Source organism: Mya arenaria, chromosome 2 (genome assembly GCF_026914265.1).
Source record: "Mya arenaria isolate MELC-2E11 chromosome 2, ASM2691426v1".
Taxonomy (NCBI): Eukaryota; Metazoa; Mollusca; class Bivalvia; order Myida; family Myidae; genus Mya; species Mya arenaria.
The window spans coordinates 46,450,754-46,475,589 of record NC_069123.1 but is presented as its reverse complement, the minus strand read 5'-3'; the positions used below and the strand labels follow the sequence as shown (position 1 = coordinate 46,475,589).

Below are 24,836 nucleotides of genomic sequence, written 5' to 3'. Positions count from 1 at the left end.
GCTGGCAACCAGTAGTAAGGGTTCTTCATGTCAGTAAATGTGGTCAGCTTTTTACCCAAACTTCACAAAAAGCCTTTAAGGAGTGTAGAAAATAAATTACTATATGTGGTTGCCATTTGACCCAAGTTTCATGAAAATCATTGAAGGGGTTTAGAAATACAGAGCAGACAATAAACCTATGGATCAAACCTTTTACTTTGATCTGTGGAGGTGACCATAGGCTGGCATGCCTGGAATGTGGGTTATGCACATCATCTCAATGATACAAACATTTGACTAGAAAAATTCATGGGGTGCAGCAGGCACAAAGTGTGACAGACAAATGGACAGACATTTGCAATAACAACAATATATCCTCTGCATAGCACAGCAAAGGAGGAAACATACATTTTCAGATATTCAAAACTGAATGTGTCAAAGTTCCTGAGTATCCAAAGGTCTTCACTTAATTGGTTATAAGTAATTACAAGGTGTTATAAATATTAACCAATAAGTACATTTCAGACCAACATAACCAGGTAACCAAACCAAAGAACTAAAAAGGGTTACATGTTGGCTGCAGAAGTCAATGCTCAATGAATTAAAGAACAGTGTCATGTTTTAATAAAGATAATATGTATCAAGGCATAACCCCGTTTTGGGCATAAAATATGATTTGATAAAAATATTGCAAGAATATTAATTGTATAGATTCTGCTCATAGTTTTACAGATGTCCCCAAGCACTCTTAAGCAGCGTAAGGTTTACGATACCTTATTGAAGCAAGACCAAAAGTAATGTTTATTGAGGAATATATAATCAGTAATTTATGTATTTTATACATGTAGATCTATTTCATTTTGTATTCATTTGCCAATGCTACCCCATCCCGATTGAGGAAAAATGACAATATGATATACATGTACATGTATTAGCATATTATTCATAATCATATGCTTTTTGGTGAAATGTTATGTTAGTTTCATGGCTATGGAAAACTAATTTTTGATATTTTCACTGCTCTTCTAGGTTTTGGTTGCAATATTGCTTAATAAAAGTCAAGTAGCCTTCTCTATGTGGGGTTGATATTAATTCAAATGCAATTGAAAACAATGTAAATACCTCTTTTTTTTGCACAAGAACGCTTGATCAACACATATTCAACTGATGTTTTTTTCTAATTTGTAAATTTACTCATGATCACAGAAATGTGATTTTTACTCAAGGCAGTCTGACTCGGGGGTAAAATAAATTCCGATCTATAAAACAAATATACTCTATTTATTATGACTGCAATAAAAACAAGAAGTATTATGTTTCATTAACATACTTTATTCATACAAAAATTATATGATAAAATGAGTAAAACAATAGAACACATACATGAATATTGATCGACAGTGCAATTTTCTCAGTCATTCAAAAAATACATAAGATCTTGTTACCTAAACAAAATGTCCATTAACATTAATGACAAATAAACGGCAAGAGAAAATAACCAAGTTACAGAGAACTGGTATATTGAGACAATGTAACTGGAATACAGAGAATCTCAAAGAAGCATTTTGGATGACTTCATGCGTACACACTATCATATGAGAATTTAAAAACGCTTACAGATTTTAAATATCCTGAGAGATGCTCCAACCTGACTAAACATATTTGAAACACCTTAAACAGCATATCTCAAAAGGCAGAATGACTATAGATACCTAGGACGGTATGCAAGAGATCGAGAAACAGGGTAAAATTGAATATTATTACAGCAGTTTAATATTTAAAGGATCATAAATAGAAAATTAAAATACATCAGTTAGTTACATTAATGTGTCCCTTTGTATAAATAAATTTCAATGGTTGGAATATCACTGTATTTTATAAATATATCCAGTTTTATGACCTCATTGGTCATAAGATATATTTTGCCAATCCGGACCTGTCCAAAAATATTGTATGGACTGCTGACATCAGGAAAATTGTTTAGTGTGGCTTTGCAATTTTCACAACGGCTAAAAATTGTTGCAATTAAACATGACCAAACGTAATAAAACACATCAAAAGCAATTAAAAAGTGTTAGTAGTAATATGAAATGCTTGGTATAATACAAGAAATATAACACACCCCTGAAGGTGTTGTGTAATATTTCATGAGGCTTCAAAAGTGATGTCATGTCAGTTTCTAATGAAGTTCACATTAACTTGAAAAGACATACATTTTCCACATGTTTCCTAGAAATATGTTATGAAAGAAGCAACCACTGCTTTATATTGACATCCTACATTTCAAAGGAATGAAATGGGAACGGGATCACAAACCATAACCTGCATGGCAGATACATGGTGAAAGACGACCGAAATCCAAGGCACAAACTACAAGTTATATATACACATCATATTTTATAAATAGCCCAAACATTCCTGCTAAAGTGCATACATATTTTGAAGACCAATATATTACCAACAATTCACATTTTTGATGACCACATATACACGCATTTATAAACAGATGACAAATACACACTACTTATTTCAGGTCAATTTTAAGTTCTAAAAGTGTCATGGTATTATATTGGGTATGACTATATCAGGTTTACAAGGTAAGACACCGTCATTGTACACTTGCAAGTACGCCTTAAGTCTATGATTCGATCTGTAATTTTTGTTTATGTCTATGACATGTGCCAACATTAAAGTATTAAAATGTAATACTGTGTGTATTACCCAGAATTATACATTTACTTTGCGACCAAGGAATATTGGTAGCGTTGTCGACTTGTCATCTGTGAGTTGTAAGAGTATAAAAGGTGACAGTTAAAACAGATCATGCAGATTCCTTAAATGACTAAAGAAGAATACATGTATTTTAATCATGATTTCAAAAACATACCAGGGCTGTCTTTCTAATTGTGTTTAGCTGAAACCTGGCCCCATTCCCCTGGTATACATTTTCCCCCCCCAAAATCACATTAAAATCTTCCATTAGATTGTCATGTTTATGAAGATTTTTTTTATCAAACTTGGACAAAAAACGAACTAATGATAAATGCATTTGTTTGCCTGCCATATGCCGTCAATAGAATCCAGTTATTACTAGTGTTAATGTAATTGACAATATGACACATCAATCACTTACGGTATACTTTATTAAAGAATAACCCTGGTAAATCTTTTTTAAAATTCGCTTTTTCTGGCTAAATTTCCCCTAGAGCTGAGAGACAGCCCAGCATACAATATTTAACTAAATGACATCTAAATAACAATATTCTGTTTATTTTTGAACCTATTGAATTAAAATTAAAAAGTGTTAAGGCTATAAACACATGAGTCCTATCACAGTTGTGCGAAGAATGTTTATTTCTTGGACTTGAAGCGGACCTCCTTTGTTAACATGGACGTGATGCAAGGTATCTGCTTCTTCTGGTTCATGAACTCCTTTCCCGTGCGCGATTCAAACTCATATGCGACCTTCTTGTTCACACGTGTCATGATGGTGAGGAGGTCGAGACTCTGCCAGTTCTGGGCAAGAACGCTGGACAGGGCCTGGATGAACCACGAGCCATTGGCGCTGTTACGCCATGAGAAATATCCTGGAAACAAAGTCATAGGTGAGAGTTATATGTTGTTAAAGTTTGTTTTGATTTAGAGGAATAATTCAACTACAGTCCAAACTCGCTATGTCGACGTCGGATATCTCGACTTTCCGGTTGTGTCAACTTTTTTCTCCAGTCCCGAATTTATTCCTTCTTATTCTATATAAAATAAATCTGCTCGAGTCAATTTTTCTATCCCGATTTTTTTGCTATGTCGACCTCATACTTCAGTCCCTATGGTCGAATTTCAAACATTTTCCTTGTTTCTTATGTCAAACTGTAGATTATCCGACAAGTGGTAGGTGCGAAAATATTTATGACGGTTTGCGGCATGTCCATTAATTACCTAGCGTGTCAAAATAACAAACTGTCATAATTGGAGGTTTATTGGTAAGTGTGAATAATTAAAGTTGTTTATTTATGTGTTTGATTAAAGAGACATTTATTGCTCAAGCTATTCCGTACAAGTGTATGAAATTGTGGTTTTATATCATTTTTGTGTAATCCATAAACGTGAATTAAATAAATGTGACACAAATACTTCATTTATTTCACTTTATTTTTCAATAACACATTTGCTGTTTTCACGACGGTATCAAGACCGTTCATTTGCAGAAGTCGGACGTGTTGGGATTGGTGATACTTTTTTGTAATTCATTTGTGTCCAATGTTCGATATCTCGACTTTTTTCCCTAGGTCCCGACAAAGTCGACATAACGAGTTTCCACTGTACTCATATTAAAGTGATACTCTTTTTCGAAATCAATATATACACATGTATAAAACAATCATTAATTTTAGGTGATAAACCTTCAACTACATCCAAAATAATGCATTTATGGAAAATATTGTTACTGATAACAAGATTGTAACCATGTATTTCATAGCTAAATACGCAAAAGTATTAAATGATTGGTAAGTGCTAAAAGATTTACTGCGATTTACTATCTCATATAGTAGAAATTACGTGTTTTCTGTACCTTTCTTTCAAATTAAACTCGATATCCTCCATAAAAACCAATGATTTCGAAATTTATTCATCTGTTTCAGTATATTTAAACAATTGTATAAATTGTGGTAAATCTTATTTGGAAGTAAGTGTGCATCTTGAAATCTCAAAGTGCAATTTCTGCCCATTTCTTTGATTTGACATCATAGCAATTAGTTTTACCTGGCACAACTGAGTATGCAATGAGGAAGTCAGCCTCGGATGGGATCTTGTGCACCTGGATCTCCCGGTTCGACATGTGGGACTTGGCATCTGCCACATCAACATGGACCCCTCCATCAAACTGGGACCCCTGACAAGCCTGCAGATGATTAAAGCTTTTTGTTTTAAAATACACTATATTTTTAATTTAATTATCACATTAACTGCTGTACAGTAATATAAACTACATCACCATTATGAAATAACTTTGTTATATAAGTTTAACATACTATATAGAGCTAGTACAATAATTTTTGTTATTATATCGTAAATAAATAGCGCTACAAAAGCACCGTTATGCATTAAAGTTGTATTTATGATATAAAATATGATATCACATTCGTAGTCATTTATTAAGAAATTAATTAAACTTCTTTACCTCACTTGATAAAAACCTGCACAGGCTCATTTTTATCAGTTTCAGAGAACTTATTTAATCAATTCTTTCTAGATCGACCACTCATGTAATATCTGCTGTTTTCGGCAGGTATGATGTTTTTTCTTACATATGAAGTGAAGATGTGAAAAGGTCTTTGACCTACCTGAATGATGAATATTTTAGGTTTGCCAACAAGACTATTGCAGTTGTTTCCCTTGAATGGCTCCAGGAGTAGCTTAGTCTCTATTTTACTGTCGATGCCAAATACCACTCCCTCCTCCCCGTGGGACAGGATTGCGCACATGAAGCAGTCAGACTCCTGGTTGTAGTTTTCATTTTGGGACGCTAAAAAAGGGGATATGACTTATCTTACAGTAACATGTCAACATTAGGATTCCGGTTTTGATTGAAATACATCTGAAATTAACTGAATTCAATTCTTTTACAAAGTCTTGTTTATTTTTTGTATTTGTGTGCTCACTTCAAACTGAACAGGCCGTGGTTTCAAGATTTACTTCAGAAACTTTATCATGGTCCCTCAAAAAGAATACCAGTACCAGTTACCAAGGTGATGCATTTGAATTAAAATTGAAATACATTTTTAAAAAGGGCAAGTACCTTTGGATAACACTTGTCGCATATCTTCACATCTAAGATCTTGGTACATATCTACATCAAATCCCATTTCTTCACAGCGCTGATGAAGGGCAATGGCATCTTGATCTGTTCCCGTCCTCTCGCCAAGGCCAAGACTGCGGTCAAACGTCTTGTTATTAATGATAATGGCCCGTCCTCGATTTGGGTAGTCCATCTTATACTCGTCAGCGAAGAACTCCTCTGCAGTCATCATTGTTTCTCCTGCTGATCTGGAATATATATATGTAAATCACTTATGTAATATGTAATTAAATCAATAAAGATATCATATTCCTCAAGACATGTATAATCTTCAATGTAATACCTGGGTAGAGGGGGCATGTGTTGCCCTGGTAACTGGGGCATTTTTCCCTCCCCAGCCCCATGGGGCTTGGCATCTGTGCGGTCATCCGGAATAGTCTTTGCATCCACTGTATCTGGAACATGCAAACATAAGCTATTATCACAACATATTTACACAACCTGACAGCTATTTTCAACATTGTTGTTTCATACATTGATCAATGAGTTTCAGATTTTCAAAAAAAAAGTATTCTGTAAAGAATAAATAGTCTTAAATTTTCATTTAAAAACAACATTTTACAAATAAAAATACAAAATTATAACCACCATCCATGGTTTATGAATTCAAGTAATTCCAATATCCCTCTTGATAATAAGTTATTAACTGTAGGTGAAAGGATCATTTATATATTATATTTGAACACCATCATGACAAATCCTGTCTTATGTAATACATGATACATAACAAAATGTGAATTACTTAAGCACCTCTTCAGCAGAGGCCAATGCCCAGGCCTTACTGTTTGTTAATATTAGTGAACTAGGTGTGTGAGAGTTTCATCCCTGCTGAGGTCATACACCTACTGCTAACAGAACTCATTTACAAATCAATACATACCAGTACAATATATTTTAATGAGCACACATGAATTGTTGGTTGTTTTTAAGAAAAGAGTGATGCTAAATAATTATCTGTTTGAAATACATGTAGACAAATTGTTCCTTTATTAATGTATATAATTATGTCGAACAGTCATAAAAAGCAGGTCAGTTTGCACAAGTAATGGTTATTGGAATGACCAGGCAGCCTGCAGGTCAAGTCCGGCCAGTCACTGTATGACAGACAGCTCACTGCTCACACCATACATAAATCCTAACACCTGTGTGGATCAGTTTAGCTCTTATAATATTTATTGAATTCTTTCAAAGCTTAAATGTCTAATACTGTGTGAAAATGTCAAAAGTTGACCTTAAATTATGAAATAAGGTTATCTGCAGTAACATCTACAGATATAATATATTCTACATTTTAAATCAGTTGTCAGTACCATATAACAGGCCTCAATATCACAAAAATACTGAAGTCAAATCTCAACTAGTTTTTCCACATACATTGTAACAGTACGACATTATTACAAATTAAATGTTTAACTAAATATTCTAAAAATATCTTTCTACAGCACAAAATGTACTTGATAGTAAAACTCAAAACTATTGAATTAGACTCAAGTACAATTTTTGCTCTCAATTTTTTTCCATTAAAATATTGACCAATTTTTTTATCATCATAATGGATGAGAGAATGCAATTTTAAAAAGGGTAAAACATTTACTATTTTGAATCATATAATGCTGTAATATGATATAAAGTGTTGAGACTGAGATTGAGATTTGACTTGAGTATTTTCTTGATATTGGGGCCTGAATACATCATCATTTATTAGTTATATAACACCCAGAGAAAACAGTCGCATCCCTTAATATATTGCCATCTTTGGATCTGCCCCACCGATTTAATTTTTCATGCCATAATATTATCTCAATAAGTTTTGGCAACAAAAAGTGTAATCATTCATTTATATACAAAACTTATTCACCTGGCCCCGATTTCTCGAAACTTCTTAAGCTTAACAGGCTTAAGTAGCTCATTTCAATTAGCCAAAATACATACTTAAATTGAATTTTGATAAATAAAAAAGGTTTATAGTGATTATCAGAAAGATAATATCTATCTAAAGTGTAAAAACTCTTAAAGAAATTAACATTACACAATTTACTGAAAACCAAAAATAATGAGATTAGCTTAATCCTGTTATAAGGGACTTAAGAAGTTTTCGAGAAATTGGAGCCTGGTTTGTGCCTCATAAAGCCATGCTGGCTTAACTTGTATTATCACAGGGCTTATTTATACAAATAAAGGGGCCTGTCCATTGATCATTGAATCAAGTTTGTTATGTACAGACCTGGGTTCAGTATGATCAGAACACATCACCTACTTGCAGCTTATGTGTGTTTTTGGAGAACCATGTTGAAGTTGAAGAATGGGCACAAAATAAATTCCAAAAGTCTCTATAGAATAAAAGTCCGAACTCTCTGATGTTAGTGCCCTTAACCTATGACTTACAGACATGGCTGTTACATGTTAATGCAATACATTGCCTTCCTTACTCCTATGGTTGAGCACTTTCACATTTTTTTTTCATAAAAAAGAAAATGAAACTCTTTAAGCAATTGTATAGTTTATAATATTGGTTATCGGAGCACCTGGCATGTAGGAAGCACCGGTAAACACCAAAGGTAGCCACTATAAGTATAATGGGCATTCACACTGTGTGGGAAGGGACACCAGATATAGCTCAAAAAGTGATAAGTAAACAGACAATTATGCAGTTGTTATAATTTACCAGAGGTAAGATCTTGCAGTGTTAACGCATATCTACCATATCCACAAATGAAGCAAGTGTTTGAACTAATAGCTGAATGCTAAATTTGGCCTATGGTATACTTTAAAGTGCTTACGATTTAGCAGACCTCTTAAAAGGTTTCTTCAAATCTGAGATGATCACCTCAAAACTTACTGAATTTCGACAAGTACTGATATTTTTAGGAAATATATCGAAAAAATATAAAATCTGAATCAAAGGATTTCACAAGAATAAGCTGAACTATTTTTATTGTAAAAAAAGGCAATGTAACTTTTAAACTGTTAAAGATATGCCCTTAGAAATGTTCACAGTACCATACATGTGATAATTTCTTGGGTCGATTCCGGGACACCCATCGTAATGTCAACGCACACTAGGGGGGTCCGGGGGCATGCCCCCCCGGAAATTTTTTTAAATGGGGAACGTCTGTGGTGCATTCTATAGCATATCTGGGGCTATTTTAGTCGTTTTTAACGTCGGGAAAATGTACCTATTTTGACTGCCAAGACGTATTTTTTACTTGACATGGTTGTTTTTTTTTCTGCATTTTCTTGAAAAAATAAAACCACCAGATATTTTCCCAGGCTTTAAATGAAGTGCTAACCAGGAGGATATGCAGTCTACTTTCGGTTTCATCAAAACAGGAAATAAACAACTATACGGGCACCTGTTTTCCTGCGCTTTTGAGAACATGCGTTACAAAATATTTATTTTTTCATCACATTTAAAACGTTTGCAATTTATGACACACAATATTTTTCAGACGATAAAGAAGATTTTCCAGTCGATGAGCTTTTTTTCCGTTTGGAGATGCATATAATTTTGATAGAGACGTGTCAACAATCGGCTGTATGCAGCGATCACGTGACTTACCATGGTCACGTGATTAAAGCACTCTATATAACCACCTGTAAACCCCATATCGTCAGTTTTATTTCGGCGTAAAAATACACACGATAGTTCGGAAAAAAGGTCAAAACACTAAAATTCCTTATGGACGCATAAGTTGTTAAAAGTATAACGACGTATCGACTTTGAAATTTGAAAGGAATATGGGATGTTTTCCGTGTTTTAATTTTGTTTTTTTTACTCATTTTGTCACTTTCTTTGAACTTACCTTCATGCTCGTTTGTTGGTAAAATGTGTGAAAAATATCAATTCATCAATTAAAAGCTATCATTCATAAGACCAAACAAATCCATATGAAAACAATGAATTTGTATACAAGAACCCTCCCCCACTCGTTAAGCACAACAATAGGCCGATAGATCAATTATCGGGTGATTGACGATGACCTTGACGACACACGTACCAATTAACGGATTAGTGTCAACATGTCCTGTGTTTTACGACCAGTGTCCCGGACAGGCAAAATAGCTGACTTACATTGGTAAAATTAAGATAATCGATTCCGTTTCCGAGATTTTTTTTTTTTTTTCGTTTTTTTTTATGACTTTCCGGGACAAACATGCACCCTCCGTGACTCCGTGACAGAGATACGATTTCCGGGACAATCCCGGACGTCCGGGACGTTATCACATGTATGCAGTACTGTACTGGGGATAGCCGTATTATGTACTGAGGATAGTTTCAAAGTTGAGAAATGTGTGTCCTGGTGATAACATGTAAAATGGGACAAAAATATATAGTATGTTAATATACACTATACATGTATATGTCTATTTCGAACTTTCAAATAATCTGCAAAAAGTGAGAGTACAATTTGATAAGAAATTATTGAGCAAACTTTAGTTAATAATGAGTTTGATCCGTGCTCTCCTAAATGAACGTATATATGCAAGCTGCGTAAATATCAGGGTTGGTCACAATACATTCTTTCTCACTGAAGTGAAAGAGCAGAGACCATTATTCAGTTCTAAAACATACCAACATCGCTCCAATTAGAACAAAGCTTTACGTGTTCCAAATTTGATCACAATATCTCTACTGGTGACTTTCTGTTTGCAAAAATGTACCTAATTGATTTACAAAGCAATATTATATATATGAATAGCAAACTCCACATAAATTCTACGGCCATATGTTTTGTGTTTCTCAATAAATCAGATTACCGGCATATTTCAAATATTTAGGTATTGATGCTTGTGAAAAAACACATTATGGTTGACTAATATGTATGAATGAAACAGTTACATACAGATACAAAGAACGACAACATTTTTTTGCTCTCATCCCTCGATATGGACAACATCGAACAATTTCCCTCGAGCTCGCGTATAGATAAATAGCCGTAATCATTATCACAGTCTCGTTTTTCTAAAAACATCGTTACTATCCTCAGTCCACTTAATAGCTATCCCCTGTGCAGTTATTTATTTGCTTCATCTATCCCCAGTACACTGCCAGGGCATTAAAAGGTATGACTATCTCCGTAACAACAATTGATATCATATTGATATTTTACCCATTACTAGATTATGTAATTACAATGAAATCGCTCGATTCAGTTTTTATTCTTACTTTCAATTTGTTGATTTATGTTTGAAATCGTACCACATAAATGAACATTTGTGAGCGATCATGCAACTTTCGGCGAGAATTGGGCTATTATACAAAAGAGGAGACACATTTCCATCATATAAGTATATTGCACAGTATCAAGTAATTCAAAACTCTTCGATTTTGTTAAATATATCACCATAAATACAAAAATATGATAGAAAACTGTCCATGTGTCAAAACCAAACGCTTATCGATTGATCACTTTTTGAGCTATATCCGGTGTCCGTTCCCACACAGTGATTCAGGGATTTTTTTTTATCATTTTATGTTCCCTGTCATGACACTTATCCAATGCCATAAAATGATGAGTATTATTTAACTTTGATTCCTCTTAAAATACACTAACAAGTTTAATTATTTCCAAATTTCATAAACTGTGTTACCCGACCCATAACATTGTTATTTTTATGAACTGTCCCATCATGTATTCATAGTTCATAAAATATACATGCCTTGTTAACATTCGCTCCAGAACCAACAGAGAACATAGCAAAACGAGCAAAAGCCACTTCTGGGCTGGTGCCGATGGGCTATTTTGTTGGGAAAAGTGAGAATGACCAACTCTTATTCCTCTTTATAAAAATGAAATAGTATAGTTGCACTGTTAAACGGAAGAACCAGTACACAGCAATTTGGTTTTGTCACCAGTTTTCAAGTGGTTTTTGAGAGCGGTTTAGCTGTGAATGGGGGTGGGTGTATGAGGGGCAACCACTCCCATAACGGGGGTCTGGGTCTCCTCCTAGGAAATTCTGGGTTGCGTACCCAATTTTATGCATTTTCCTTCTTTTCCAGGCTTAAACAAAATGTTGTGTTTCTTTTAGAAGGGTGTCTTCACATCAAAATTTAAATGTGTCTTTTTTGGGGTAGTATCAGTGTACTTATCTGGAGTCTCCTTTTGTGCAATGTCACATTTTTCTCATAAAAAGTTTGGAAAGTTTATCATTTGAAAAAATCATTATGGTACAAATACATAAAAACAAACATGCAGGGAGCGAATCTTAGTTAAGTATGATCGGGATAGGGTACAAATGTTACATTCAGCCTGGCTGTTATTTGATTGTCTTTGATTAAATAATTGTTTGATAGGCAAATATTTTAGATCTGAACCAAATGACATTTAAACATTTAAAATCACTGCTTTCCCTGAAAAAATCACTTATTCAAATAGAACATTTAGAAAAAACTCCGAAAATTGTCTCGCAGAATCTCGCCAAATCTTCTCTTTTCTGTAGGTAAATGCTACATAAAGCATTTAAATATTTTCTTCGGGTACAAAGATCATTTCATCATGAACATAAATTTACAAACATGTATTTGATTGTCTTAGCGCCAACTGCCCAATGTTTACAAGATCTTCAATGACCGACTGCTCCAAAGCAACAATGTTTAAAATGGCTTGCCTTGTAAAAAAAGTTGTTTGTACAATAAAATTGATAATTATTTTATAAAGTTTATTAGTCACAGTGCTTAACATTTTTCACCTTCTCTTCGCTATTTCTGTCACATTTAACAAACTTTTCAATCATTTAATGAACGAGTTCTCAATGTACATTCTGATTGGCTGACGTTCAATAGCTCCGCCTCCTGGCGATGTTTCTCTAGTTTAATGTTACTCTACCCAATAATCTGATAGATTACCAATTATGAAAACACACAGTGTTTTTTTAAAAATATTTTTACCGCCTGTGCCTTGAAAATTGGGAAAAATACAAAATCAGATCAAAAAAGCAAATATAATTAAGAAATATAACACACCACGTAGGGACATATGACATTTTAAGGACCGGCCAGTCAGCCACCGAAAGTGTATATAGACCGAGGCGTTACGTTAATAATGTTTACTTGCGACAAGTTTTCGCCGTTGTGAAAATAGCAAGCCGCACTTACCAATTGTATGACGTCAGCGGTCCATCTTACATTTTTGGCGAGGTCCGGACCGGCCAAAAATATAATATGGACCGCTGACATAATTAAACTGGATTTTCATCAAAATACAGTGATATACGGACTGATCGAGTTAATATATATACAAAGAAGGGACAAATTTATGTAAGGTATAATATTGGCAAATATACATGTTTCACCTTTTTATGCATTCTTTATGCTGTGAAAGAGTTAATCTTGTCAAGATTTTGTTTATTTATTAAGAAATTAATTGCTTTTTTATTCACTAACATAATGTGCATTTATCAAATTGGGATTTTTTTTTACACTTTTTGGGGAAAAACGGACATTTTTTTGCAAGGGGAAACAGCCTTTAAAAGGCAGTAAATTGCGCCAAAAAAAGACACTGACATAGGTCGTCTGCTCATTATACAAATATATAATAAGCTGTCATACGGCAAAAACAAGGCACATCAGAAAATGAATGGGCAGCATGGCATATTTTGTCAGTAAAAAGGGGAAGCATGGTTTTGGCAGGTGCAGCAGAAACACAACTATCATGAGTATTGCGCAATGTCTTAAATATGACACCGAATTGCAGGGCTGTCAATCTTTGGTGATGATTCCACTAAATAAAAGGGCCCTAACGGGATATAAGGCGTTAAAGAAGCAATTATGAAAAAGGCACTACCTAAACAGGGGGCTGGTTAGAAAATGGGCAGGGGCATAGTGCCCTCAATAAAAGGGCTAGCTGGAGCACTGCCCATGGGTTCTTAAAGTGTCATTTGTAAAAGACCAATGAACGGTTGACAGCTTTCCTTGATTTAAACCACTATCAAGCACTCAATATTCCAAGAATTTTGTATTTTATTTTCCTTGTACTTGTTTTAATCGCGAAATTATGTTACATTGTTCTTACTATACTCATTTCTCAATCGTACATTAGTAAACAAAATATATAAACTTAATACGCATAAAATAATACCTTTGCTGCTCATTTTCCTGAATATCTGCTTCGCGTTAGTTGAATGTTGATTCCACTTCCACCCCACTTTCACTTAGCGTGAGATCATCAAAACAAATTCTGACTCAGAGGAGACGCAGTACAGTAATAGGAAATCACCTTAATCACAAAGAAATAATAGTGAATGAGTTAATACACATGCTAAGAATGCTGCTGTCGATTAGACTATATATGTTTACAGTTAATTTACAGTGAATACAAATTTAGGTATAATGCCAAGTGTTGTATTTATTCTTAGCACGACTTAGAAAGACAAATGTATTTTTAATCGATTAACACTCCTCTCTGATCATGTGACTTGGACAAAATGGCGACGTACGAATGGTAAGAAACTCCCAATTTTTGTTAATTTAGTTGGTCTCGATATATTTCTATGCCCTTTATACAGCTTAACATTTTTATCTCAAATTTATAATAAGTGCAAAGTATGTCTCAGGTTTCGATGGTACATTAACCCCACTATTAATATGAGGTATATATTATCTTTGGTCTCAGATATGAATTACGGACACTACGGACCATGGACATTACGGACCAGACACTACGGACCAGATTTAGGGACATTACGGACCAGATTTAGGGACATTACGGACCAGATTTAGAAACTTACGGACCATGATTTAAACACATTTTTTTAATTATTCACTCATTAGTTTTTAATTTGTTAATAAATACTTGAATATGAGTGCTCAGTATGACGTTATATCTTCCATAAAACTGTGAAAAATCGCGTGAAGTTCGAATAGATCGGCAGTTAAATCAGTTAAAAGCAACAGAAGATATATGTTCCAAAACAGTTTATTTACCAAAATAAATCGAGCACATATAAGAACACGTGGGTGATACTGGCGGCTGCGGACATCTGGCTACCCTCAAGAACACTGTCTGTTGTTGGCAGTCGCATGATGTGGTCGGGTGGTCGATGTGTGTTTGTTGCAATTCTTGCAAACTGATTTTTAAAACTGGCAATTTCTGTTGCCTTAATTAGTTATAATTGTACCCGTAATTATCGGCGGTATATTACAAAAGAAACAAACATTACAATGACAACCTTTAATTGGCAATCATAAAAGTGTGAAAACCCATTGTAACGGCGCACTTTCAATTAAATCAGATGAAACGGAAAACAAACAAATATGACTATTCAAAGTTTATTTCAGAAAGCAATCGATCACATATGAAAATATTAATATTCACATTTAAAATTATAAGATAAACACATATTACGTTCATTATTATTCGAATTATCATTATACTTTATTAAAAATACATTGATGTTTAACATTGGAATTTCATGGGATTTTTCAGTTACATTAAAGATAATTGTCATACTGAGCACTAATATTCAAGTATTTATTAACAAATTTCAGACCAATGAGTGAATAATTAAAAAAAACAAATGTTTAAAAACAATATAAATCATGGTCCGTAAATTTCTAAATCTGGTCCGTAATGTCCCTAAATCTGGTCCGTAATGTCCCTAAATCTGGTCCGTAGTGTCTGGTCCGTAATGTCCATGGTCCGTAGTGTCCGTGACCCTCAGATATTAACCACAGAGACTTTAGCTAAAGAACTTCAACGAACACGTTATATATTACCTTTTTGGATGTTTAATGTGTTGTAAACATCAAAAAAATAAATATCAACATTAAAGTTATGGAAGCCAGAACTACAGAGACCTGAAAGTATGATGCAAATCCCAAGAGCTGCCCCTGGCTTACTTTAAATAGTTGCCTGTGGCCTTAGTCATTCTAAAATGCCGTCCAGGCTTTTTTTTTTAATGATGGTTAGCCTGGACGTCGTCCAGGCTAACCATCATTAAAAAAAGAAGCCTGGACGGCATTTTAGAATGACTACCTGTGGCCTCAGTTGGATAAAAATCAGTCTTGACCCTGAAAATGAAAAAATACAACATTTTATGGGCTAACCACGTCATGGGACACAATACAACTATTTATCATGATTTGTCGACAATATTTCAACATATTTTAAAAGCTAAAAATCCTCTAGGGTTATATAATTGACAAGAGAAGAAACTAACAATTAGTCATGAAAACGATAAACATCACGTTCAAACATGAATTTTATAGATAATATGCCAATCCTAATCACATCACTGTGTTCTGCGCAGAGAATAATCATTTTTACATTGAAATGACACAACAATCTTAGTAGGAATACATGTCTTTTCAATTAATTCTACTGCTGTTATGAGCCGCTGAAATGATCCTGATGATACAATGATACCATCAGGATCATTTCAGGCGCTAATAACAGCAGTATATTAATCGAAAAGATGTGTGTAATGGTGAAATTTACTGATAGTGTGTATAATTTTAATTGTATTCCTGCTACAATTTGGAATAACCGGTGTCAGATAATGAGCGAATTATTTGGGTGATGTAGTGTGTAAATATAATTGCTGGTTTACTCAATCTGAATATCGTTTGAAAATGTCTCATCAAATATGATGATAACCAACCCGAGAGGATATCTGGATCAGTTATAAAGGAAAAGATGTTAAGTGGCACTGCAATTCGAAAAGCTATCAGGAGAAGTCATTTATTAAACAATAATTCAACAAAAATGTATACTGAACAATCACTCCAACCAAATGTAATATGTTTATAACAAGTAACCATGACTTAATATTTTACTCCATCTATTAATCGCGAATGCTGTCATTTTCTAAAGATTGTTAATCCAAAATATTGTTATTTTCAAAATTTTGATCTGGGTCCCGACGATATCCAATTAAAGGTGTTTAAATGTATATCAAATATTGTTATACATATTGGTAGTAAAGACCATACTCAGAAATTGGACACATCATTTCCTAAGTGATGCTATGTCAGCTTACAGTTTGGCATTTTTTTTCTACAAAAATGCAGTAAAATGTTCTTTGACTCTACTTTAAGGCATATAGGTAGTAAAAAGAAAAACGGTTTGTTTGAGTGTAAGATTGCAATATATTTCTCCCTTGTGGACACCGCTACCCCTCTCATGAAATTTAACTTTTGGTGCTCACTTGGTGAAATATATAACATCATACACTGAAACATAATCATCCTTTATTTATATATATGTTAACTACTCATTTACACTTCTTTCAAGTAAATTCACGCATCATCATGATCTTTAAAGTGTCCTTATATCAATTAATATTGATCATGCATAAACTGTAATTATCAATTATGTAACTGTTTTCTCCACTTTTTAATTTTCCCTCGTCTTGCATTGCAATTTTTACAGCTTGATTTTTTTTTTTAAAACCTTTCAATAGTTTTTGTGAAAATGTGCAAAGAGAAAAAATGCATATACAAAAAAAGTCAATAGTTAATACCATTGTTTGCGTGCATTAATTTTTTATTGCAGAATAATTTCTGATCCTATTTGCTTGTTTTGTTATTTAGTTCCAAAGGAACATTTTCACCGATATTTTGTTATGTTTAGAGTGACACTCTTATTCAAAATCAATTTATACACATGTATAACAAACAAAGATTTTGTGTGATAAACCTTTAACTACTTACTAAATATTGCATTTATTTAAATATTAATTACTGATAACACAATTTTAACCGTGAATTTAATATCTGAACATGCAAAAATAGTAAATAATTGGTGAGTGTTAAAGGATTTACTGTGATCTACTATCGTCTCATAAGGCAAAAATACTGTGTTTTCTGCACCTTACCTTTGAATTAAACTCTGTATCCTTCATAAGAACCATTGTTTTCAACATTTATTCATCCTTTTTGGTGTATTAAAACATTTTTTTAATTGAGGTCAATCTTATTTGGGAGTAGGACTGCATCTTATAATTGTTGTGATGTAATTATTTATTTAATATGATAATGCACTGGCACATTGATTCACATATTGAATCAAGTTATTGATTATTGTCAAGTTATACAGATGAAAAGACCAATTGGTGAAAAGTTCTGTATTAATTGGGTAGATTTTAAAGCTCAAAACTGGTGCAGGGAAAATGGCTGATCAATCCTGAGAAAGTGTATGACCTAGACGAAAAAATAGGGCTGTCAGGTTTGTGGAAACAGGCAAAAAGTCAAGCCTAATTATTTATCATATAAATAACTATTTTGATAAACTATCATTTCTTTTTCATTGTTTCTTGGTGGTATAATGAACTGGCACCATGAAGGCTTTATTCCCACCTGCTACCAAATGGATGAAAAAAGTTGTTTATGTATGGGGTCTACTAATCATGGTTTACTCTTATCCACCAGGTACCCTAGGAAGCGTGTGTATGAGGAGGAGCGACTGGCGGAAACACTTCAGGCCGCCACAGCAGATTCACATCCTCTAAAGGCAATCACGGTAAGATGGGGTTATTATATGAAACTTTGCCACAACAAAAGGTTACTTGAGTTTTTTTGGCTTGTTTGCAAATTCACACGTTATCATTTTTACTGACTGACATCTCTCTGTTTAGATAGACTAACCAACTCTTCTTCACACCATGTCTGCCTTTACTAGTAGAGTTTCTGTTTAAGCCAAATTATGAATGCTCTTTAAATAGAATCCTATACAGCACATATCATTTATCATAAATGTTTACCTATTGATATTTTTTTTTATATTACTTCATTGTCGCCAAATAAGAAAAAAAAGCTTCCATATAATTTGTTGAAACACATTTTTGATATTTTTCATTGGAAACAATTGATATATAAAACCAAACAGATTTTGTTTTACTGTTAGTTGTCATAATGATTTGAAGGTATCAGACCTGAAGCATGCAGACAAGAAAGGCGGCTCTGGGAGGAAGCCTAGTAAGGCAGGAAGCAAGTCAAGCTCCGTGTCAGGGGATCCCCTAGGCGGCAGTGATCCCCTCAGTATGGCCGATCCCCTCAGTGCTATGGGGCCCCTTGGAGAGGGCCTGGACCCTCTGTCGGCCATGATGGCACAATCCTCTTTGGCACCCACCATGAGCAGGAGCTCAAGCTTTGGTGTAAGAAGGTCTTTTGTGATTACTGATCATTCATTTCTAAATGAGACATAAATGTAAAAATAAAACTTTGATTTGCATCAAGATAAGAATTAAAACAGTATTTTGTGGTAAAATAACCAAGTGTCCTTGGCTTTAACTCTGTAATGAAATCAAGCCAGTGCCATTCTTTTTCCTTTTCAAGGTTACTTGTTTCTTCCATTGAGAAATACAAATGATGCCATGTGAACACTCAAGTTTAATGATTAATTTCTAGTCTGACGGTGGAAAAAGCCGGACGGGGTCCTTGGATGACTCATTTGAGCCATGGTCTGCCAAGAAGGTGGAGATTCTGGCTCGCTACACAACGTCAGAGAAACTCTCCATTACAACCAGCTTTCTCTCTGCCTCAGATAAGGAGCATGGTGCGTGTTAGTTATTTATGTTTTGTTGTAAATCAGTTTTCATACAGCCACAATGAAAATTAAAGCTCAACATGAGAACATTGGAGTAAACACATAAAATATCATAAAAAAGTCTATGCTAACCAGCTTCCACCATTAACTATACTGGTACTGGGGTATTACTGGGGTTTATTATATTTTTACTTTACGATTTCTGCTTCATCTTCAAGGTATATCATTATGTATAATTTGCTTTTGCAAAATGATCATGATTTTTCATGACATGAACATCTGTTATAACTTAATGTGTAGCAATCTTTCCCACATGTTCTTGTATGTGTAAAGTTATGATTTTAGTTGCATACACAATTTATTGCTTCTTTTTTTCAAACATTTAAAAATTTCTACATGATTTAACATCTCCTTGTTTCAGTAACAATCAAGAGCCAGACCACAAGTACGATGTCAGACAAAGTGAAAAATCGTCTTGAGCAGCTGGATGATTTTGAGGAGGTATGTTTGTCCAAATCTTTTAGTCATCAGGCTCGAAGCTGCCTATACTCGAGTACGCGACTGAATCCACATGGTTCTGACAATTGTTTTTTTTAAAATCAGCCAAAGTTGCAGTATGCCTACTTGACGTCATGATCATAAAACTGTCCATTTTCCAGTATTGAGTAAAGCACCTCAAATGCCCAGAATGCACCAGATTGCTCCATGTTTTTCAAAATTTTGCGAGAGGCCATGCCCCCAGAACCGCCCTATCACAATTATGAATCCGCATGAATAGAGGGCTAGCTACGCCCCTGGGTCATAATGGCCTATGGCCACTTTGTAAATGAGTCTGTTTACTGTTTGTCTATTGTTATCAGAAATGATAAAAATTTATGTACCTGCTCAGTGGATATATAGTTTACTGTTTTATTTTGATGAATTACAGCTGCAGAAGGAACTATTTATGCTATATAGTATTGATAACTTCTGAACACTTAATTATAAGATGGTTTTTGGATTGTCTACCTTTGTGCATGTAAACCAACTATAAATATTCAACACAGATTGACTGAGAATGAAATGCATATGCTCCATCAGAATGTGTATGAATGAACATTGTAACATGTATTGGTTAGTATGGTAATATATAATCATTGAATGAGTCACATATAGAACTGTCCACAAGCATGGTCTAACCTCTGATATACCTGTGCATGACAAAATGTCTTTGCTAATGATCGACCAAATTCCTTGATGGGTAAAACACTGGCACCTTTCCTACCAGTCTATCTTACTCTCCTGCAATATTTCAGGGTTCTGTGCAGGAGATGTTGAACCTGAGCCAGCAGGATTATGTATCCCGGATAGAGGACCTCAACCAGCATCTTGTACAGGCCTGGGACCAGGACCAGAGAGTCAAGGCCCTCAAAATAGCCATACAGGTGGGTGGTTTTGAGGCAACTCACACATGCTTGGTACAAGGACAAACCCATGAAGGCTCTCATAGCTGTACAGGTGGGTGGTTTTGATGCAACTCACACAGTCTTGGTACAAGGACAAACCCATGTAGGCCGTACAGATAGCTGTACAGATGGGTGGGATGGCTGGGCCATATTTAGGCCTTTGGACCAGCACCAGTGAGTCAAGGCTCCAAAGGTAGCTGTACAGATGGGTGGGATGGCTGGGACCATATACAGGCCTGGGGCCAGCACCGGTAAGTCAAGGCTCCAAAGATAGCTATACAGATGGTTGGGATGGCTGGGACCATATACAGGCCTGGGACCAGCACCAGTGAGTCAAGGCTCCAAAGATAGCTGTACAGATGGGTGGAATGGCTGGGCCATATACAGGCCTGGGACCAGCGCCGGTGAGTCAAGGCTCCAAAGATAGCTGTACAGATGGGTGGAATGGCTGGGCCATATACAGGCCTGGGACCAGAACCAGCGCCAGTGAGTCAAGACTCCAAAGATAGCTGTACAGGTGGGTGGGATAGCTGGGACCATATACAGGCCTGAGGCCAGAACCAGCGCCAGTGAGTCAAGTCTCCAAAGATAGCTGTACAGATGGGTGGTATGGCTGGGCCATATTCAGGCCTGGGACCAGCACCGGTGAGTCATGGCTCCAAAGATAGCTGTACAGATGGGTGGGATGGCTGGGCCATATAAAGGCCTGGGACCAGCACCAGTGAGTCAAGGCTCCAAAGATAGCTGTACAGATGGGTGGAATGGCTGGGGCATATTAAGGCCTGGGACCAGCACCGGTGAGTCAAGGCTCCAAAGATAGCTGTACAGATGGGTGGGATGGCTGGGCCATATTAAGGCCTAGGACCAGCACCGGTGAGTCAAGGCTCCAAAGGTAGCTATACAGATGGGTGGGATGGCTGGGCCATATAAAGGCCTGGGACCAGCACCGGTAAGTCAAGGCTCCAAAGATAGCTGTACAGATGGGTGGGATGGCTGGGACCATATACAGGCCTGGGACCAGCACCAGTGAGTCAAGGCTCCAAAGATAGCTGTACAGATGGGTGGGATGGCTGGGGCATATTCAGGCCTGGGACCAGCGCCAGTGAGTCAAGGCTCCAAAGATAGCTGTACAGGTGGGTGGGATGGCTGGGACCATATACAGGCCTGGGACCAGAACCAGTGAGTCAAGGTTCCAAAGATAGCTGTACAGATGGGTGGGATGGCTGGGACCATATACAGGCCTGGGACCAGAACCAGCGCCAGTGAGTCAAGGCTCCAAAGATAGCTGTACAGATGGGTGGGATGGCTGGGACCATATACAGGCCTGGGGCCAAAACCAGCGCCAGTGAGTCAAGGCTCCAAAGACAGCTGTACAGATGGGTGGAATGGCTGGGGCATATACAGGCCTGGGACCAGCACCAGTGAGTCAAGGCTCCAAAGATAGCTGTACAGGTTGGTGGAATGGCTGGGCCATATACAGGCCTGGGACCAGCGCCGGTGAGTCAAGGCTCCAAAGATAGCTGTACAGATGGATGGAATGGCTGGGACCTTATTCAGGACTGGGACCAGCACCAGTGAGTCAAGGCACCAAAGATAGCTGTACAGGTGGGTGGGATGGCTGGGACCATATACAGGCTTGGGACCAGCACCAGTGAGTCAAGGCTCCAAAGATAGCTGTACAGATGGGTGGGATGGCTGGGCCATATTCAGGCCTGGGAACAGCACCGGTGAGTCAAGGCTCCAAAGAAAGCTGTACAGATGGGGGGGATGGCTGGGCCATATTCAGGCCTGGGACCAGCGCCAGTGAGTCAAGGCTCCAAAGATAGCTGTACAGATGGGTGGGATGGCTGGGCCATATACAGGCCTGGAACCAGCGCCAGTGAGTCAATGCTCCAAAGATAGCTGTACAGGTGGGTGGGATGGCTGGGACCATATACAGGCCTGGGACCAGAACCAGTGAGTCAAGGTTCCAAAGATAGCTGTACAGATGGGTGGGATGGCTGGGACCATATACAGGCCTGGGACCAGAACCAGCGCCAGTGAGTCAAGGCTCCAAAGATAGCTGTACAGATGGGTGGGATGGCTGGGACCATATACAGGCCTGGGGCCAAAACCAGCGCCAGTGAGTCAAGGCTCCAAAGACAGCTGTACAGATGGGTGGAATGGCTGGGGCATATACAGGCCTGGGACCAGCACCAGTGAGTCAAGGCTCCAAAGATAGCTGTACAGGTTGGTGGAATGGCTGGGCCATATACAGGCCTGGGACCAGCGCCGGTGAGTCAAGGCTCCAAAGATAGCTGTACAGATGGATGGAATGGCTGGGACCTTATTCAGGACTGGGACCAGCACCAGTGAGTCAAGGCACCAAAGATAGCTGTACAGGTGGGTGGGATGGCTGGGACCATATACAGGCTTGGGACCAGCACCAGTGAGTCAAGGCTCCAAAGATAGCTGTACAGATGGGTGGGATGGCTGGGCCATATTCAGGCCTGGGAACAGCACCGGTGAGTCAAGGCTCCAAAGAAAGCTGTACAGATGGGGGGGATGGCTGGGCCATATTCAGGCCTGGGACCAGCGCCAGTGAGTCAAGGCTCCAAAGATAGCTGTACAGATGGGTGGGATGGCTGGGCCATATACAGGCCTGGAACCAGCGCCAGTGAGTCAAGGCTCCAAAGATAGCTGTACAGATGGGTGGAATAGCTGGGCAATATACAGGCCTGGGACCAGCACCAATCAGTCAAGGCTCCAAAGATAGCTGTACAGATGGGTGGAATGGCTGGGCCATATTCAGGCCTGCGACCAGCACCAATGAGTCAAGGCTCCAAAGATAGCTGTACAGATGGGTGGGATGGCTGGGACCATATTCAGGCCTGGGACCAGGACCAGGGAGTCAAGGTTCCAAAGATAGCTGTACAGATGGATGGAACGGCTGGGCCATATTCAGGCCTGGGACCAGCACCGGTGAGTCAAGGCCCTCAAGATAACTGTACAGATGGGTGGGTTAGCTGGGGCAATATACAGGCCTGGGACCAGAACCAGCGCCAGTGAGTCAAGGCTCCAAAGATAGCTGTACAGTTGGGTGGAATTGCTGGGACCATATACAGGCCTGGGACCAGCACCAGTGAGTCAAGGCTCCAAAGATAGCTGTACAGATGGGTGGGTTGGCTGGGGCATATACAGGCCTGGGACCAGAGCCAGCGCCAGTCAGTCAAGGCTCCAAAGATAGCTGTACAGATGGGAGGGATGGCTGGGGCATATACAGGCCTGTGATCAGAACCTGCACCAGTCAGTCAAGGCTCCAAAGATAGCTGTACAGATGGATGAGTTGGCTGGGGCATATACAGGCCTGGGACCAGCACCGGTGAGTCAAGGCTCCAAAGATAGCTATACAGATGGGTGGGATGGCTGCGACCATATACAGGCCTGGGACCAGAACCAGCGCCAGTGAGTCTAGGCTCCAAAGATAACTGTACAGATGGGTGGAATGGCTGGGCCATATACAGGCCTGGGACCAGAACCAGTGAGTCAAGGCTCCAAAGATAGGTGAACAGATGGGTGGGATGGCTGGGACCATATACAGGCCTGGGACCAGAACCAGCGCCAGTGAGTCAAGGCTCCAAAGATAGCTGTACAGATGTGTGGGATGGCTGGGGCATATACAGGCCTGGGACCAGCACCAGTGAGTCAAGGCTCCAAAGATAGCTGTACAGATCGATGGAATGGCTGGGCCATATTCAGGCCTGGGACCAGCACCAGTGAGTCAAGGCTCCAAAGATAGCTGTACAGATGGGTGGAATGGCTGGGCCATATTCAGGCCTGTGACCAGCACCGTTGAGTCAAAGCCCTCAAGATAACTGTACAGGTGGATTGGATGGCTGGGAACATATTCAGGCATCGGACCAAGACCGGAGATTCAAGGCACCTCAAGATGGCTTTACAGGTTTAAACAGCATATATTTTAAAACAATTTTGAAGAAAGTTATGATAACTTATACTAAGTCACTCTTGTTGGCATGATGTTGTGCAAGAGTGTGGTCTTGTGTTGTGGGGGAAAACAGAGCACCCTGAGAA

The 24,836-nt window shown here is 37.6% G+C and overlaps 2 protein-coding genes across 2 annotated transcripts in view; one reads left to right on the top strand and one right to left on the bottom strand.

Annotated features, from left to right (window-relative positions):
• Positions 1–1,290: 1,290 nt before the first annotated feature.
• On the bottom strand, positions 1,291–14,093 carry LOC128225227 (caspase-3-like). The gene is made up of 6 exons (XM_052935319.1): positions 13,915–14,093; positions 6,120–6,231; positions 5,777–6,024; positions 5,322–5,503; positions 4,741–4,879; positions 1,291–3,566 (listed from the first exon to the last, which is right to left on the bottom strand). The coding sequence occupies exons 1-6, from the start codon at positions 13,925–13,927 to the stop codon at positions 3,331–3,333; spliced, it is 930 nt and encodes a 309-aa protein (XP_052791279.1). The 5' UTR covers positions 13,928–14,093; the 3' UTR covers positions 1,291–3,330.
• A 45-nt stretch (positions 14,094–14,138) lies between these two features.
• LOC128225226 (VPS35 endosomal protein-sorting factor-like) overlaps positions 14,139–24,836 on the top strand; it is a 42,811-nt gene continuing 32,113 nt past the window's right edge. Inside the window, exons 1-6 of the mRNA XM_052935318.1 lie at positions 14,139–14,277; positions 18,204–18,294; positions 18,698–18,928; positions 19,182–19,329; positions 19,742–19,821; positions 20,616–20,744. Of these exons, the coding sequence (XP_052791278.1) occupies positions 14,261–14,277; positions 18,204–18,294; positions 18,698–18,928; positions 19,182–19,329; positions 19,742–19,821; positions 20,616–20,744 (696 nt within the window). The 5' untranslated portion in view covers positions 14,139–14,260. The remainder of the gene's footprint in view (positions 14,278–18,203; positions 18,295–18,697; positions 18,929–19,181; positions 19,330–19,741; positions 19,822–20,615; positions 20,745–24,836) is intronic.